At 54.3% G+C, this 18,126-nt stretch overlaps 1 protein-coding gene across 2 annotated transcripts in view; it reads right to left on the bottom strand.

Annotated features, from left to right (window-relative positions):
- Positions 1-18,126, bottom strand: part of CCDC13 (coiled-coil domain containing 13) — a 34,966-nt gene that overhangs the window by 7,649 nt on the left and 9,191 nt on the right. For both annotated transcript variants that reach the window (XM_006181333.3, XM_014556415.2), the window contains exons 5-13: positions 17,564-17,653; positions 13,484-13,600; positions 12,159-12,263; positions 9,871-10,032; positions 9,051-9,227; positions 8,265-8,471; positions 6,020-6,159; positions 5,436-5,519; positions 3,074-3,196 (exon numbers count right to left, since the gene is read on the bottom strand). In XM_006181333.3, coding sequence (XP_006181395.1) covers positions 3,074-3,196; positions 5,436-5,519; positions 6,020-6,159; positions 8,265-8,471; positions 9,051-9,227; positions 9,871-10,032; positions 12,159-12,263; positions 13,484-13,600; positions 17,564-17,653 — 1,205 coding nt within the window. The remainder of the gene's footprint in view (positions 1-3,073; positions 3,197-5,435; positions 5,520-6,019; positions 6,160-8,264; positions 8,472-9,050; positions 9,228-9,870; positions 10,033-12,158; positions 12,264-13,483; positions 13,601-17,563; positions 17,654-18,126) is intronic.

Raw genomic sequence — 18,126 nt, 5'->3', positions numbered from 1 at the left:
CGATCCAAAGTAATGAAGACGACTGAGTAACTTTAAAGGGACTAGGTGAGTTTAAGACTATTACAAAGACAAAGGCAATACATTTTAATAAAAGAATAAATGCTAGAAGAAAGAGAACAGGAGATTTACACAAAAGAATGGCTTGATGTGAAAAATTCAGTTATTAAGATGGGTTTCACGGCAGGTGAAGTGCAGTGAAAGAAATTTAATGAGTTGGAAGGTTGATTTGAAGAAACTACCCAGTCATCAGCCCAAATATTAAGGTATGAGAGTTGTGGAGGAAAGAATAAGAAAGTCTAACACATGTTGAGTGAAATTTGAGGTGAAAAAGAACAGGGACAGTGGGGGAAAAGCAGTATATAGACTGGAGTCCTTGGACTGAAAAAGCACACTAATTCCTAAACAGGAAAAATAAAATTAAATGAAATACTCAGACACATTAGAATGAAACTGCAAAATAATAAAGACAAAGAGAATATCTGAAAAAGCATCCAGAGAGAAAGGACATATCTTTAAAGGAACGACAATCAAACTGATAGCAGATTTCTTCTTAACAACAGTTTGAGCTCAAAGACAATGGACTGTCACAGCCTCCTGGTGCTGAGAAGAAATACTCATCCATCTAGATGTCTGTGCCCAAGTACATTCTCACTCCAGAGAAAGGCATAATGAAGACATTCAGAAACAAAGACTGAGAGTTTACCATTCACGTGGCCTCCTTGAACTAAAGGGTGTGCTTCAGTAAGAAGGAAACTGAACCCAGAATGAAGATTTGAGAAGCAAGAAGCAACAGTGGGGGAAGACATTTTTAAACATGTTGGCAAAAGTAAATGAATATTGACTATTTTTTTTAAAGATGAATTTAAAGGCTTAATTTCAGGGGGTTTAAAAAATGAACATGGAGAGAAATATTAGAAAACAGTACTGTGAAAGATACAAGCAGGGAAGTTGGAGTTAAAACATTCTAAATTTATTCTGTTGCTCAAAGTGATAATAAAGAAACCCACTGACTTCAGACTTGCTGAGTTTCAATGTTCAAAGTTAAGAGTAACCACTAAAAAACAGAGATAGAATGTATAACTTCCAAATGCATATGGAAGAGAGGGAAATAAAACTTTATCCATCCAATATAAGGAAGAAGAATGCAGGAAAAAAGAGCAAAGGAAGATCACGGCACATGGAAAATACTGAGATGACAAAATATATCTAAATATTACAAAGATGAAGATGGATTAAACTTTACTGTTCAAACACAGATTCTCAGATTAAATTTTTATAAAAACAAAGCCAACTTTATGTTTAAAGAAAGGCTGGGGGAGGGCATAGCTCAGTGGTAGAGTATGTACTTAGCATGCACGAGGTCCTGGGTTCAATCCTCAATACCTCCATTAAATAAACAAACAAACAGACAAACAAACAAACCTGATTACCTCCCCCAACCAAAAAAAAAAGGTATATATAGCGACTTTCATCTTGGCAGAACAACAACCAGATTATCACCTCCTTCTGTAAACAACTAGAAAAATGGATAAAATGTAAGAAATATGTTGTTTTCAGCCACTGGACATTGGACACAGGACTTTACCATTGCTTTCAGCCTGAGGCCCCTGGCATGCCGTGAAACAGAATTAGGCAACCTCCAGACTCGTGAGAAAGAACAAACCATCGTGTTCGAGGCCACTATGTCTGGGATGGTCTGTTTTACTGCAATAGATAACTGAGCCACCTTGGTTCACAAACCCCCCCTAAACTCAGCTGCAACTCAAAAGGAAATGGGAGAGAAAGACATAATTGAATATGTTTTTTTCATTTGGTAGACTAGAGCCTTGTATTAGCCACTGTATTTCAATTACAGAAAAATAATTAATGTTACTTTTTTTTTTTATATACCTGAGCATCTGAAATTCATATTCTCTCTGTGTTCTTACTACTGAAAAGAAAACAGTTCAGCTGATCACATTTCACTGCAAAAGGAGTTGCCACCTGCTGACCACTTCCCAGCACCCCAGCCCCCTCTTTGGGGACTATATTCCATCTTTCCCTTGGGCAGGCTGCCCCTCCTCCATTCTATGAGCACCTAGAGGTTCTTCCAGTCAGAGTGCCTGGCCTCCGCCCAGGGGTGGACGTGCACGTGACCCAGGCCAGCTAGATCGTCTCTCCCAGAACCTGTTAGCACAAGAACTGAAAGCCACTGGGCCTGTGTCATTCCCATGGCCCAGGAGAGGCCACTCAAGGGTTTCTGCTACCAAGATTCCTGTGCCTTCCTGGGCTCTTCTCCTACCCTGCACCCCAGCGCCCAGCACCTTCCAAAAATCTCCTTTCCCTTAACTTAGCCAGGATTGGCTTCTGTTGTCTGCTGTCAAAGAGCCCTGACTGACATGTGACACGGCCTGTCCGGGAACTCAGTGGTGTTCTTTATAGTTTTCAGTGAGGAGGTCACATGGTTAGGCCATGTGTTGGCCTAGGCACCTACAGTTCCTGCCAAGAGGGTCACTTGAGTGAGGAACACTGATTTATCTGAATAGAAATCTGTCAACACCCCTTTGGAGGAAACCAAACTTCCTGGTCCAGTGCCTCGGGCCGCATTCTTCCCTCCCCTCCCCTCAGGGGAAGTCCCAGCTGCCCACCTCTCCGCAGTTCTCTTCCCTCTGTAGCTCCAGACCTCAGTCTAGCTTGGGACTTCTCCCCACCAAAGCTTCTGGCGACACTCAGTACAGAGCCACGGGCATCATAGGTTTCCATCACTCGTGGGTTGGTTTGACTGATTAACCTACTCCAGAGTGTCTCTCTCCTGAGACGCCCACCTCACGGCCACATGCATGCAATACTCCTGCTGAGGACGCGTAGGACAGAGCAAACCACGACTGTGATGATGGGGCCCCGAGGCTGTGAGCCCTTGGGGGACACATGAGATGTGGTTGGGAAAGCCTGGGACCAACACTGTGGGAGCCCAACTCACCAGTGAGGTGGGCCCCGTCATGGACACGGCCTGGCCCCTGTCCAAGAGGGAGGCCCTTGTGTCAGGCTGCCCGCTCCCAGCCCACAAGAGTGCATCCCTGGTGCCAGGGGTTACCGTTTCTGCAGGACGGTGACAAACTCGGTGAGCCGGTCACGCTCCACCTCAGTGGCCTGCCAGAGGGCCTTGAACTCTGTCACCTGTGTCTGCCAGCCTTTCTGTTCTGGGGAGTCCGAGAACCTGGGGACCGGGGTGGGGGGCAGAGGTCATTTAAGGGTTACCCAAAGAGATACTTGTCTCTGTGATGGTGGGAGGGACTGGAGGGACATTCAGGGTCCTCAGAGAGAGCCAGAGAGAAGGAAGCCAACCCAGTCCCTCCCAGCCCCCCTCCTCTGGCCTCTTCCTCAGTCCACCACTCCTGGCCCTGCGGAAGTCTCTAGACCTCACTTAGCAGGCGCCAGAGCCAGACCCCACCAGGGCTGGAGTTGCATCAGCACCTCTGTCCATCCAGCCCCTGGAGGAGCCTGGAATTAGTCTGGAGTTTGGTTCTTGGGGACCTGGGGTGTCCTGGGAACTGGGGCCTTGGTCTCCCTTCTCAGTGCCAGGTGGGCCCAGCTTCTGTCTCCCTGCCAGCCTGCCCCGGCCCTCCTATATCTCCTGGCATGGCCCCAAGCCCAGTCCACTTTCCTGGAGTCTGGACACTTGCTTTTGATTTGGTCAGTTCTCTCCAGCCCTGATCCAGCCCATCACCACTTCCCTCCTTACCACTGGGCCTGCCTACCAGCCCCTTACCTGCTGCCTGGGGTTAGGACAGAAGGTGAGCTCGGCCCCCCACCCTGACCCCCCCAGAGCCCACATGTGAGTGCTAGGCTGCTCTCTGCTTTGCCCTCCCTTCCCAGGGAGGCCTTGGTGACAATGGTTTGCTCTTCCAGTGGGATACAAGGAGGGCTGGGCTGGGGCCTGGAACCCAGAGGCTGACTGGCTCCGTGGTCCTGGCCCAGTCTCTTCCCCTCTCTGGGCCCCAGTCATCCCTCTGAACAGGAGTTGGTTGAGATGGGCTCTGAGGACTATAGGCTCCTCCTTGTTCTGGCCCCTAAATATACATTAAGGCCTTGCTGCTCACAGTGTAGTCTCTGAATTAGCGACTGTGGCATTATCCAGAAGCTTGTTGGAAATGCAGGACCCCAGTCTCTAGCCCAGAGCCTCAGAGTCACACCCACATCTAATCTGGCGGACCCTCAGCAGATTCGTGCGCACAGCTCAGTTTGGAAAACCCTGCTACAGGCACCTCCATGATCTCACATTTTAGGGGAGGAGCTGATCCCCTCCCCTACCCACCTCCCAGGCACCCCATCAGAGCCACCATGCCCACCCTGATAGACCCACTCTCTGGGGTCACTCCTGCCCCATGAACATCTGTCCTGTCACTGATGGGAAGGGACTGTAAGCTCTAGGAGGGCAGGGCCTGCATATGGTTGGCTTCAGTAAATATTTGTGTTGAGAAAAAACAAGCTTAAGAACCAGTCTGGGCAGCCCAGGGCACACTGGCTTCTGCATCCCTGTGGAGTGCAAAGGTCACCGCCACATAGCCTGGAAGGGACCCTGGGGGCAGCCTATCCGTCCTCTTGCTCCTACTACTGTGACAGCAACCTCAGAGCGGCAGAGCCTATCATTCTCCCTGTGGTGTGAGAGGAGCGTGGCATGGCGCCTTGAGGCTCAGGGTGGGCCCCTCTCCCCTAACTGCCCTTGCGACCCCAGGCTGATGGGTGGGGCGGCTGCAGGGGTGGCCTTGGCCCCTGGCCCCTGGGCTGCCCCATGTCAGGCTAGAAGTCTCCCTGGCACTTCTTGGGAACAGCAGCCCAGGGAGGACTGATTTGCCCAGAGCCACATAGCAAGTCAAACGTGGGACAAGGGCCACTCAGAGGCCTTGACGGAACCTGAGCTGACCTGCCTGAGGGGTGGGGGCAGCAGGAGCTCCAGTGGACAGTGGGTAGGGCTTGGGACAGGGCAAGACAAAGCCACCCTTTGTCTGTGAGCTGGCAGGAAGAACAAAGGGTCCATTTAAGCCGAAAGGCTTGATTCTATCAACAAAGATGGGGCCAGAGGGCTGAGGGGATATCAGTGGGAACTCATATGACGTGAAAGTCTCCCCCTAGAGACTGACTCTTGATGGGCAAGAGGAGGCAAGGGAAAGTGCTGGGCTCCAGGTCCTGGAAGATTCCTCGTGTTAACTCTGTGGCAGCAGGAAGGAACACTAGACTGTGAATCAGAGACCGAGACTCTAATTCTGAAGCCACTTACTTTATCACCTTGGATAAGGCACTGGACCTCAATGACCCTCCACATCCTCACATAGTCTTGGAAGAGTCCCTGGACTTGGCCGGGCATCAGTTTCCCCTCCTTGTAATGGGATGGCAATACTGGCTGGGCAATCAGGGATGGGAAGGCCTGTGAGGGTCCGGGGGTCCCAGGGTCCTACCTGGGTGAGGCCCCGTGAGGGCTGGGCACGGAAGGCCACGTGAGGGCAGATTCCACCAGTGTGTGGCCCAGGCTGGTCACGGAGCTGTGTGAAGGCAGAAGGGGTTCATCACCATGGGCGGGCAGGCTGGGCCCCGCTGTGAGGGGTACAGGGACCAGCAGGGAACTGGGGAGCCCAAGGTGGGGGGCTGGTGTGGCCCTCACAGCAGCCCTGTGGATTTGCTGCCATTCTTTCCAGAACTCTTGCTTGCTCAGAATGAGACAGAACCAGGGGCCAGCAGAGCCTCAAACAATTCCACACAAGTCTGTTTGAGAATCCTAGAAGCAGGCGAGATTCGAGGCCAGCTGGGAGAGGATTTTATAGGGAGCTGCAACCAAACCCTCTTGAAGTAATGATACCTGGACCTAACTGGCTCCTTCATGCAGATGCAGGGCTGATGGGGAGGGGCAGGGGACATGTACTGGAAGGACAATGGCACAGTCATGGTAAAATTGCACCCTTCCCATCCAGGGCAGCAAGAAACCACCTCTCCCCTGAATAATTAATATCACTTTCCAACCTCTCCATCCCATTTTTTTTCTTACCGAGAAGATCCAATCCTGCCAGCGTGATCGCCTGCTGTGGCTGGGGACTTGGTCAGGCTTGGGTCCTCGGGCAACTTGGTGTAGGTGGAGTTGACCTCAGGCCCACCAGACCCCTCACCTACTCCTTTATTCCGAAGATACTGTAGGGAACAGATGTGGGTTCCATTCTCAGGGCTTTGGCTCAGAGGCCTGGAGAAGGCAGGAAGGGGCCTTGGCTTGATTTCGGGGCTTTCAGTGGATATGAAAGAGGCTTCTTTTCAGGAGTGCCAAGCGAGGCCTTTTTGGTGAGGGCACTCCTTGCATGATAATGACAGCTGATAATGCCTCTCTTCAGAAGGGGAGCTGCATGGTCAGAGGAGGGGGGCTTGGCCAGGAAGCTGTTCCACTTTGGGGTGCCAAGGGGAAGTGCAGGGACAGGCCTATCTCTCCGAGTAGCCCCACCCACATGGGGATGAATGCCAGGTGTGACTTGAAGCCACCAGCCTTTGTCAGCTGGAGACACTCCGACCTTCCAGACACCTGGAGCCAAGAGCAAGGGCCGGCAGCCTGGCGGGGAGGCCAGGCGTCCCAGGCCCCTGGCCCCACCCCTCCACTCTTACGGATAGCTGGTGGGGCCGACTGGAGGAGGAGCACTGGAGGACCCCCAGCAGGAGGTCAGGCCACCATCAAGGGGTGGATAGTTGGTGTGAGCCCCAAACTACCTGGCATGTCTCCCAGGCCCCGCCCATTATGAGAAAACATGCAGTGTGCGCCAGTTTGTCTGGTGGGCAGTGCTTGGCCCTCAAGCGGCCAGTGACCTCAGAGGTAAGGATCTGTCCTCTTTTGTGTGCCTGGAGCCAGGACAGCAGTGTTGTGAGGATGCTGGAATGTTCCTGAGTGCCCCTTCAGACTTCACTCCCTGGTGAACCCGGGATGGGAAGCAGGGGGCGGCCTGCAGGTGATGCCCGCACACTACCACATGCACTCAGTCCCCAGGCCATCCTCCTGCCCCAGCCATTCTCCTGCCCTGGCTCTCCTGCAGCCTCAGGGCTTCTGCATTCTCTCCCACAGCCTGTCCTGGCCTCTGGGGATGGACAGCTACACGTCAAATCACCAACACTGGCCAACACCAGCCTGAGGCTGGGCTGAGGAGCACCTGGGCCCACATCTCTGACTGGACCAAGGAGCTCTGGGAACAAAGGGCAGGGCTGCTCTGTGACACATCTTGGCTGTACAGTCAGCCTAGCTGCGAGGCTCCTCTGTCACTGAGAAACCTGTGTGAAGGTTGAAGAATCTTTCTCCCCAGAGCCTACCAGCTCCCCTCCCCACAGGCACCACCACCGCCACAGGGAGGGGCCACAGCAAGTCCCTGGTGCCCTAGCAGCCCAGGCTGTGCCCTCCGGGCCTCTGCCAAGACAAAATATCCGCAGAGCTCACTTGTTAGACAAGCATTTACTGAGCAACTACTGTGTGCTCGGTCCTGGGCCAAGCAACGAGGCACCATTGAGTTTGGGGAAGAACACAGGAGAAAGATTACACAATGTGATAAAAGTTTGTCTTGAGGATGCAGAGGGAGTTGGGAGAATGCCCAGGAGGGGCAGTAAGACTGAATGGGAGCCCTGGAGCTTCCTGGAGGAGCTCATGAATGGTAAGATCTAAAGGCTGACGGACAGCTGGCCAGGCAGAGGCAGAGGGGGAGGAGAGGGAAGGCGTGTTTCCGGCATGTGCACAGGCCTGGAGTGGGGAGATAGCACGGAAGTGGAAGAGCTAAATGGCCAGAGAGGTGGAGAGGGAGGAGTGAAGAGAAGATGCAGGAGGGGCGGCAGCAGGAGCTGGTCACATGGTGCCCTGCAAACTGGATGAAGAAGCACATTTTCTCTTCTACTATCCCGCTGCCTGGAATGTAGATGTAAAGGCTGGCACTATGGCCACCATATTGGCTCATGAGGATGAAAGCCCCCAGTTGGGGAGGGAAAGGGTGAGTTGGAAGGAGCCTTAAGGATTGGGTGAGGCTGAGGGTGACAGGGAGCCATGGACAGGTTTTATGTAGAACAAGAAGACAGTCAGGTCTGTACCTTAGAGAGGAAATGGAATGGGCCGGAGAGCCAGATGGAAGCAGGGAGCTAAAGTGGGGCCAGGTAGGACGTGGTGCAGCCTGAGTGGAGGCAGGTGGAGAGAAGTGGAAGTGGCTGGGATTTCTTTAGATACTGGGTGGACTTGCCGGGACTTTGGAAGTGATGCTGGGCTGAGCCAGCACCCTACTCACCTGCACACTGAGTTGCCCAATCTCCAGCTCCAGCTGCCGCACCTTGGCCTCCCGCTCAGCCACCATGGCCTGCAGCTGGGCCACCAGGCTGCTGCTCCGCTGAGCCTCGTTGTTGAGCTGCTGGTCCAGGTGGTGCTGGGACACTCGTGTCTTCTCCTCCTGCAGGCTCAGGCTGCCCAGAATCTCCTGTAGCTGCTTCAGCTGGTCCTGCAGGGCCAAGTGGGAGGGTGGGTGTGTGTCGGCCATGGCTCTGGGTAAAGAGGGACAAGAGAAGACTGCCTCTCCTCACCCCCAGCAACCCACCCTTTCCCTGCTCCTGCAGGAACCTAACAGTGGGATGCCAGTGTTGCCTTGGAAGCAGGAGGAACACCTTGCCTTTCCTTAGGGGTATTCAACCAGGTTTTCCTGTCCTCAACATATGTCCCTAGGGATTATCTTGGTGACTAAACATTATAAACTGCTCCCTGAGTGCCCAGAAGGGGGCACTATCACACAGACAAGGATATGTGCCGGCCCCCTCGGTTGTCCCTTCCATTCCTCGATGAGAAGTAACCCAGGGTGTAACCCCATCTGCTACCCCGCCATCCTCTTCTTTCTCCTTTGGGGTCCACAGGCCCAGTGGCTCATGCTGGCATCGGCCTCTCCTGGCCCTCAGGCAGCCTCTGAGCTGCTCCTGTCCCTGGGGCTGGGCTTGGGGCTGGGACCAGAGGCTGCAGAGGGCTCCTGGGCCCACAGTGGCCGGGTGGGTGACAAGACTCTTGGGGGGGGTTCTTGGGGGGCACTCACCACGAGGGCGTCGATGAGCTCGTCGTCGTGCCGGCCCTTCTCCACGAGGGTCCCCATCTGACTCCTGAGGGTCTTCACTTCGCTTGACAGCACCTTGTTCCGGGACCGCATGCCTTCAAATTTCTTTTTCAGCTCTTCGAGCTCTCTCTGGAGGACGTCGCGCTCCGCTGCAAGTTTCTGTAATGCGAGAGCGTGGTTATGGGCAGTGGGGCTGAGCAGACCTGGGCCACGGCCGGGCCCTCGCTCCCGCTTGCTGGGGAGGCCAGGGCTGGGCCTGGGACTTGTCGAGGCCACCGAGCAAGTCAGGGGAGCCGAGCCCTGACTCCCAGCCCTGGCCTTCCAGGGAGGTCAAGCGGCCCGAGCACACGATGGATGTCACTGATGGGTGGCAGCCCTCCTCCCCTCAGCCCGAGAACGCAGGGCCAGAGTCAGACACGAGAGGAAACCTACTAGCCCACGCTGGGTGTGTCCCCAACCCCAGCCTGAGTGGGGAAAAGAAGAAAGCCACACTTCAGCAGACAGGGCCAAGTCTGGGATTCAAACTGAAGAACCTCACTCCACCAAGAGCTGGCTTCAAGTCCAGCATCTCCAGAACAGCCTGAGTAGGGCCCCCTGATGTCCATGAAATGGGCTCTGGGTGAGGAACCAGTCAGGCAGCTCAAGGTGGACAAGGTGGATGGACAGGATGTGAGGAACATGCACAGAGGTTACCCACACCCCAGGTGTCTCCTGATGAGGGGCACCCCTGTGTCCTCCGGGGATGGTCGTGGGCTCCCAGCCCCACGTGGCCCTGGTCTTCCTCCTCCCGGGCCCACGTTACCTCCCAGCCTTCCTGTTTTTCCCTCTCCAGGTTGCGGATCCGCAGCAGGTTTTTCTCCTGTGCCGACAGCTTCCTCGGGTCGGGATAGACAGACAGCTCGTCACCGGCTGTTTCTGCAGACCGGCTCTGACTCTGTCCCAGCTGTTTCTCAAGCTCTCGAACCTGAGGGCAGGAAAACTCACTGTTCCACAACAGGTCTGCAGTCAGACCCGACCCGTCAGAGGGGCCGAGGTGTGGGGAAGACCCCGCCAGACACGGTTCCAGATGAATGTGGAAGCCCCTGTGAGAGGGACTGGGGTGGGGAGGGGTCTGTTGTGGCCTCTTGAGTGAAACAAGGGAAGGCACTAAAGAGGTTTAGCTTGGAAAAGAAAAGCTTCAAAGTAAATGAGAAAAATCACCCCATCTCTGAGGGGTGTTTGAGGCCGAGAAGCAGATGTGTAGCCCCAGGAACTGGGGAGGGAAAGGACAGCAGATGTCAGGACCAGGAAGAGCTCGCCAGCAGACGGGCCACCCAGACCTGGGTGGGCTCCTCAGGAGGCCAAGGGTTCCTTGTCATGGGCAGGAGACACTGTGGAGGGAGGGCAGGGTGTAGAAGCTGAGAGACCAGCTCCAAGCCTCACTGGCTTTGTGTGCACAGGTTACTTAACTTCTCTGAACATCATCTGTGAAAGGGCCTACGAGTACACCCTGCATAATGTTGTTATGAGAATTCAGCATCCTGAACTACTCTGAGCCTGGGAGCCCCCAAGATGCTCCTCGGAATGACAAATCTTGGGGACCACCTCAGACCAACAAGTCAGAGCTCCAGGGGAAGTCCCTGGGGATCTGCATTTTAAACAAGTACTACAGGTGACTTCTAGGATTAGGCAACTCTAAGAAACCCCAAAATGGCCCGGGTGAAGCCCTCAGCACAGGGCAGGTAGATGTCATCCCACAGGGTGATGGCTTTATCACACTGGGGTTAAAATGGATAACCCCTACCATTCCTTTAACCCTGATTTCCATGTTGACACAACATAACTGATGGAACAAAGTTGGATAAGCCTGAGCCAGGGGCAAAATTCACTCAGATCCCTGGTAAAAGGGCCCCACTGTGGCTTTGAAAACACATATTGGTGCCCTCGTGTGGCAACGTGTGGTAATTCCATTTAAGCTGTAAAGAATCCAGTAGATGACTTTTAATCATTTGTTTACACAGCCTAACAACACTAATAATAATGTGCTGAGTGCTCATTAGTCCAGGCACTGTGCTAGGTGCCTCCCAAATGTTATTTCATTTAACCCACAGCAACCCTACCAGGAAGGTATTGTTGTCTCCATTTTGCAGGAGAGGAGACTGAGGCACAGAGAGATGAAGTGATTTGCCCAAGGACACTGAACTTATAGACAAGGAACTGAGGCCAGACTCAAATGCAGGTCTCTGGAACCCCAAGGCCACACACTGGTCATTAATTACAGTTTTTCTGAGACCTTTTCCCCTGTTACGCTGGCTTCAAGGATCCCACAGGAGACCCTGGGGATCAAGTCCACCGGGGAACCGGGGGATGAGGGTGATGTACTTGGCAAAGAGTGGAAGCAACACGTCTACTCATGTGTCTCTGGGTTTCCTGGTCCAGCTAACCTTTGGACAGTGCTTCTTCCCTGCTGGGCACTGCGCTGAGCCTCTTACACATCTGGACTCATGCAGTCCTCCCCACAACCCTGCGGGGTAGGCACTCTCATTATCCACAGTACACAGAGGAGGAAGCTGAGGCACAGAGAGGTGAAGTAAATTGCCAGAGGCCACACAGCTGGTGGGTGGAGAGCTGGGATCTGAACTGAAGCAGTCTGGCTCGGGAGACCCTGCTCCTAGCCTCCAGAGATGCTCCCAAATATTTAGAACATAAAGAGCAAGACAAGGCTAGGTTTTTGCGGGAAGGGTAATTAAAACTTTCAAAAGCCTACAAGCATCTGGAGAAAACTGGAAAAAGCCTACAAGTACCACAGTCACGCAAATTTATATGAACTAGGTGGGGAGGGGGGAATCTTCCTGGAATAAAATAAATCAAAGGCTCTGGCATTTGTTGAGCATCAGTGCCTGGCACGGGATGTTATATAAATGCTTGTTCATTAAATAACAAATGAAAATCAGGCTGGCTGGGGAGAATGTAAAACAACAGCCCCACCAGTGCGTGAAGCAGAACCTCAAGGCCTTTTTTGGGTTCTGTGTCTCTATAGTGGGTCAGCGTGGGTCTTTCTGGGGCATTTCAAGCCCTGTGTTCAGGGCCAGGGGAAGTCTGATGACTCACCTTGCTCTGCAAGACGAGAATTTGTTGAGCCCGACCCCTCCAGGTCCCAGGCGAGGACAGGAGCTGCTGGATGTTCACATCTTCCCCAACCTCGCTGGTCAAAACCTGAAAAAGGTGGGGCCTTCAATGTGGCCAGGAGAGAGGCCCCAGCAGAGCCCTAAAGCTGCTGCACATTCAGAAGCAGTGTGGGGTGCATGGGGCTCCCGGAAGGCCTGGCCTCCACCTACACAACCTCCTCCCTGCCTCAGAAGCCAGGTGACCACACTCCAAGAGCCGCTCTCCCAGGGAAAGCAGTAAACCCATCATCCCCGGCACCTCCTGGCGTTGCTTAGAGCAGACAGGGAACTGCTGACAATGCCCAGATGGGGCCCCGTGCTCTTGCCGTGTTCTGGGATGAGTGACACACAGAGCTGACTAAAACCTGCTTCCTTCGTTTGTTCACCTGTTGCCCAGAACTGAGATCATTCTGGATGGCTACAGGAAGGATATCACCACAGGGCCTCGCCCTCTGGGCAGCCACTGACAGGGAGCCACATCTGAGTGCAGCAAGGAGGGGGCTACCGAATATTGCCTGGGGATGTTTTGGTTCCAGAGGGCCGGGCTTTGTGGCCATTGAAAGGAGGTGTTCAGGCCCCTCCGGGAGGCTTTGAGGTGGAAACTGCATGCCCCAGCTTGTGCCCTGGGCCCCTCCACAGCCTGTCACGGAAACCTGATCCAGCGGACCAAGTCTCTGGTGCTTGTTTCCACAATAGAACTCTGTTTTGGAAAACTTGGCCAGTCTGAGTGGTTCCAGCAGGGAAGACAAATGCCAGAGAATTCACTATGTAAATAAAAATAAATAATGAACCAGCTGGGCCTGTGTCCCAAGTCTGAGTGTTTTCCTTTGAAAGGGGCCTTTAATACACCAACAACCTTTCCTTTTCTAATACTACAGACAGCAGAGGGCAGGAGGCGGGCCTTGAGAGTCTTCCAAGTCCAAGGTGGCTTATTAAGGAGACATCCAGGATCTCCAGGGGTGACACAGCACAGGGATGGTTTAAGGGACCCTCCCAGGGTGGACAGCACTGTCCTCCATGGTCCAGGGTTGGGTGGGCACCACAAGGGTCTGTAGACAGGTTCCCGCAGGCAGCCAGCAACCCAACTCCCCAAATGGGTCTGTTTCAAGGGCTGTTGGAGGGAAGTTACTGGGTCTGGAGCCTGACCCAGAGCAAGCAGTGTGATGCTCACAGGGCCAAGCTCCTGCATGGAAGCCATTGTCCCAGCCGTGCCCTTCCCCGCCCCAGCCCCAGCCCCGTGAGAGGACCTGAACCCTGGCTCGGAAATACCTTCTGGGCCATCCGGAGCTCCTGCTTCACAGCCTGGATCTGGTTGCGAAGGTCACTGATCTTCAGGTTTGTGGCCACCAGCCTGTCCTGCAAGACCTTCAACTCTGGGCTCTCCGGCTGGTTGGGAAAGACAGGAGGGAGAGTGGTCACTTGTCGCCTAAATAGTGATGATAACCATAGCCTGTTTCTCCAGGTGTGTGCAGGAACGACCCTAAGTGCTCAACAAGGAGCAAGTCATTTCAGGCTCACAACCCCTGGGAGGCAGCTGCTGTCACTAGCCCCTTGCAGATGCAGAGCCGAGGCTGGTGGAGGGTAAGCCCCCTGGCCCAGGGGACCTGGTGGGAAAGGGGGAGCATGCAAGTGGCTCCTGGCAGCCCAACTCTGGGGGCTGAGCCCAGGGCGCCGAGTGTCGCACACACCCGTGGACGTGCATGGTGGCCACAGACAGGGAGCATCTGGAGGAGGCTGCGGCTCCACACCCCCTAGACACTTCCGGGGTGCGGACTCTCTGCTGTGCTCAGAGACTGGCATCATGGCGAATCTGTCCTCACTCGGAATACAGACAGAACTAGCTCATTTACAGAAGGGATCCCCAGCCTGGCAGGAGGGCCATGACCACCCTAACTTAGGGCCTCCCTCTCCTAGAATCGTCAGACTGGTCCTTGGGCTCCCTTCTTTGACAACAAGCCCACTGAAGAGAAGTAAGGACCTGGTTTAGTCCCCAAATGTTCCATTTCTGCGGCTTGAAGAACTGCAGCAGCCATGAAAACTGCCTGCTGGGACTCTTAGCAATTTCTTCTTTTTATTTTTTTTAAATAATGCTTCATTTAAACTCTGCAGATAAAATTTTTCTCAAATGTGCTGCCCATTTCTGTCTTCAGTAGAAGTTCCTGAGACCCGCATTACAGAGACTGCAAGGTCAGCCCATTCCAACCCCTTCTGTAAGTCATGAAACTAAGGTCCAGAGGGCGGAAATAACATGCCTCAGTGCATACAGCTGGTTGGAGGTGACCAAAGTGGGGTCCGAAGCCTGGTCCTGCACTCGCACTGGCTGATTCTCCCAGATGAAGGCTGTTGCTGGTGCCCGGGCATTGTGGCAACAGGAACATTGGCTGGTGGGCTTAGTGTCCCATCAGGCAATGACACTGAGACTACCTGCTCCCGTCCCAACAGATCAGGTGGACTGGACTTCTGGGAAACTGCCAGGTATCGCAGTGGCTTTCCGATCTTTCCTGAGTAGGCATGAACAAAACGTCCTGCCAATGCCAGTGTGCAAGATAGATCCCAGTAGACTGGGTCCAGGGAATTCCACGGACCCAGAGGCTCTGGGCAGCCCTGCTGAAAACCACTGGTCAAGGAAACCAGACCTGCAACACATGGTCCAGAAAGCCAGGCTTCGTCTGGTTTTCTCATCTAGGAAATGGTTGTCAAAATACTTCCCTGTCCTGCTTCCTCACAGCACCACCGTGAGGCTAAATAGAGTAACCGACGTGAGCAGAATTAGTAAATTGAGAACTTATTTAAAACACATTTGCATCTTTTTTTTTTTTAAATCTAATTTTTGTTATGTCCTTCCCCTATCTGGCTGCCTGCCATCCCTTCTCAGAGCTGTTGGGGCCTGTCTTCCCTCCAGCTAAGGCGCTGCTTTCAGTCTGCCCTGGGTGGGAAGCAGCACCCTCGCTGTCTTGGGTGCCTTGAGCCCTGTGGCCCTAGTGGGTGGTGGTGTGGAGCCGTGAGAGCACGTGCACTGCCCACGTGCCTGCTGTGACCCTGCTCAGAGCAGAGAGAGAGCACACGGATTGGCCGTGGGTCTGGAACCCAGGCAATGACACCCTCTCCAAGCCTCATTTCCTCATCTGTGAAATGGGGGTATGTTTTTACCAGACTGTGGGGTACCTGCGAGTGTGGCTAGAATAACACATGGAAAGGGTGCTGCCTGTGGCAGATTCTGACAGAGGGCGATGCCCGGAGGTGGGGGGCCTATCCTGGCTTGGGTGGGTAGCGGGCCAAAGGGGCTGGTGCTCCGGCGAGGGCTGGGCCCGTGTGCGTGAGCGGCCGTCACCCTCTCTGCTCTGCCAGGGCCCGGTCCCCACCTCCTTGGCAGCTGGGCCAACCTTACCTCCCTGACATTTCAGAGTTGTTTCTGCCCTGCGTGAGATTGCACAGGCTGTGTGGGGGACCTGGGCAGGGGCACACCCCCACTTTCCTCTCCCTGGGCTGTTTTCCCTGAGGGAATAACTGGAAAGCTTCCGTGCGGAGCAGACAGGGCCAAGGCCGCTCCACCACAGCCTCCTGAAGCCCCACACGGAGGGAGGGCGCTCGGCTCTACTCTGGAATGTGCGTGGAGCTCTGGCCGGACCGTGGCCTCCAGGGTGTTGCCCAGGCTTGGGCGGCCATTGACAGTCTATTGTTTTCTCTCTCTGATCAGGAGATGCCCAGGAAGACACACGGTGTGGAGGAATGGAGACCGCAGCCCACCACCTGCTCCTCTGCCAGGAACCTCCCAGGCTCCCTGCGGCCACAGAACAAAGTTGGAACTCCTACTCCAGCTGCCATTCAATACCTCCCTCCAGGGTGACCCCACCCCAGCTCTGTTTGGCTTACCATTCCCTTTTCTCCCTCAAGGGCCGCAGGCTACAGCCAAACATTATTCAGCTGACGCCCAGCTGGCAAATATTGGCAAAAAAAAAAAAAAAAAAAGGAATATTGACGCTGCCCTGCTCTGAGCTTGCACTGTTTCTGCTGGAAGGCCCTTCCCCATCTTTCTGCTCCAGCAAGGCCACCTTGGGAAGTCCTTGTCATTCCACCTCTGAGCTGCCTCAGGTAGAGGGGGTGCTCCCTGTGTGAATGCAGAGCCGGGGGTTCTCTCAGAAGGCCCTGCCCCCTCCTTCCTTCAGAATGGCTATTTGTCTCCCCTCTTGAACCGCCCCCATCCCCGCCATGGACAGTGGACCTGTCTTTGATGCTCTGTCTACAAGTCTCAGAAAACCCTGTCAGGCTCAACAAGTGACCGAAAAAGCAGTTTCCCATCCAGGGCAGCCCCATCAGAGACATGGATGAACCAGGGACTGCTGAACAGTGTCCCAGGGGCCGGGAAAAGCCCCAAAGGGCACTCAGTCTAGCTCTGCTGAGGCTGGAGTCCCTCCACAGCCTCCCTAGCAGCGAGGCAGGCCCACATAAGAATAGTCTTTGGGAGACACGTTCACCCCTGGAGCCTGAGGTGCCCCTCACTGTACACCAAAGACTGGATTCTCCTCGGACAGGCATGAGGCAGCTTGATCCTGAGCTGCTGGCAACAGGGAAGATGGGGCAGGAAAGGAGCATTAAACTAGGAGTCCTGAGGCTTGGATACCGTATCACTAACTAGTCTGGCTTCTTAAGAAAACCCCTGGGGAGGCCTCCTGGGATGTTCTTGAGACTCTGAAGCTGTTTGTTGTCTGGCTTGGGCTCCGTGTTCCTCCCAGGCAGCCCACCAGGTCAGACTGCCTCCTTTTTGTGGAGCTGCAGCTCCCACACCCTGGGCCTCATGGATGCTCACCAGCTTAGTCAAATGGAATCTTGGGAACAGCCCCCATTCCCAAAAGTCACTTTTACTCTGTAGATTTGGAGCTCCACAAAAGGAAGACTTCTCATAATATTGACTGCTTGCCCCCTGAAAAAAATCCCAGGGTTCCAATGAGCAGTAGTGAGCTCCCAGTTCCTGGGGTAATGTAAAGGCTGGAGGGCTCCCCAGTGAGGATGCTGCAATGGAGATCAGCTTGGGGTGGGGGGTGTTGGACCAGGCTTTCCCTCTTGGTCCTGAAATTCTAGGATTCCAAGGTCCTCAGCCCTCTCGACCTCCCTCTCTGGGGACTGAATCAGAGTTAGACCCTCACCGGCCTCCACTGGGGCATTCCTGGCCTCAGGCCAGAGACCTGGTCACTGTCCCCTGACGGCCACTCTGAGGATGCCACCATGGTGGCACTGGCTCAGCAGTGGGATAGAGGTAGACCCCGGACAGAGGCACCCAGCCTCCCATGGAGGAAGGGAGGCCCAGGCCCATGGCCTCACACACGCCCCAGTACCGAAGAGAATTCATACCAAGGCTCTGTCTCCCATCTGGGTCCTTGACAGCTTGGCTCCTGCGTTGGCGGCCCCCTTGGCTGGCAGCTTGGCCAGGGCTGTCTGCAGCTGAAAGAGCGAACCGGGCATTTAATATTTAATTCTGCTCAGCAACCGCGGCGCCTGAGTGCAGTGCTCTGGTGCTGCCATTGAGTGTGCGGTCACTGCTCTTGTCGGTTTGTCCTTTAAGCTCACTTTAAGGACCACTCACAGAAGAACTCTACGAGCTGCTCTGTGGTGGGGAGGGTTTAACTGATTGTCTGCCCCACTCCCCGGTCACGGAGTAGAGCAGCTGTAGGATTCACAAACAGCTTAGTGAATAGCAATCCTGCAGCCAGGATCTGCTTCTAACAACAGTCTGGGAGGTGGAGAGTGAAGGAATTCCAGACTTCACATTACAGATGAGGAGACAAGGGAGGAGACACTGAGAAAGCTGCCACACGGGGTCATGGCCTGGTGGCCAAGACCACTGCCGTCTAGGGACTGCCGACCCACCCTTTAAGGGTTTCCCATTTGTCCTTCACACAAAGACCATCCCTGTC

Source organism: Camelus ferus, chromosome 17 (genome assembly GCF_009834535.1).
Source record: "Camelus ferus isolate YT-003-E chromosome 17, BCGSAC_Cfer_1.0, whole genome shotgun sequence".
NCBI lineage: Eukaryota > Metazoa > Chordata > Mammalia > Artiodactyla > Camelidae > Camelus > Camelus ferus.
The sequence above is the reverse complement of the archived record's forward strand: the minus strand, read 5'-3'. Positions and strand labels throughout refer to the sequence as shown.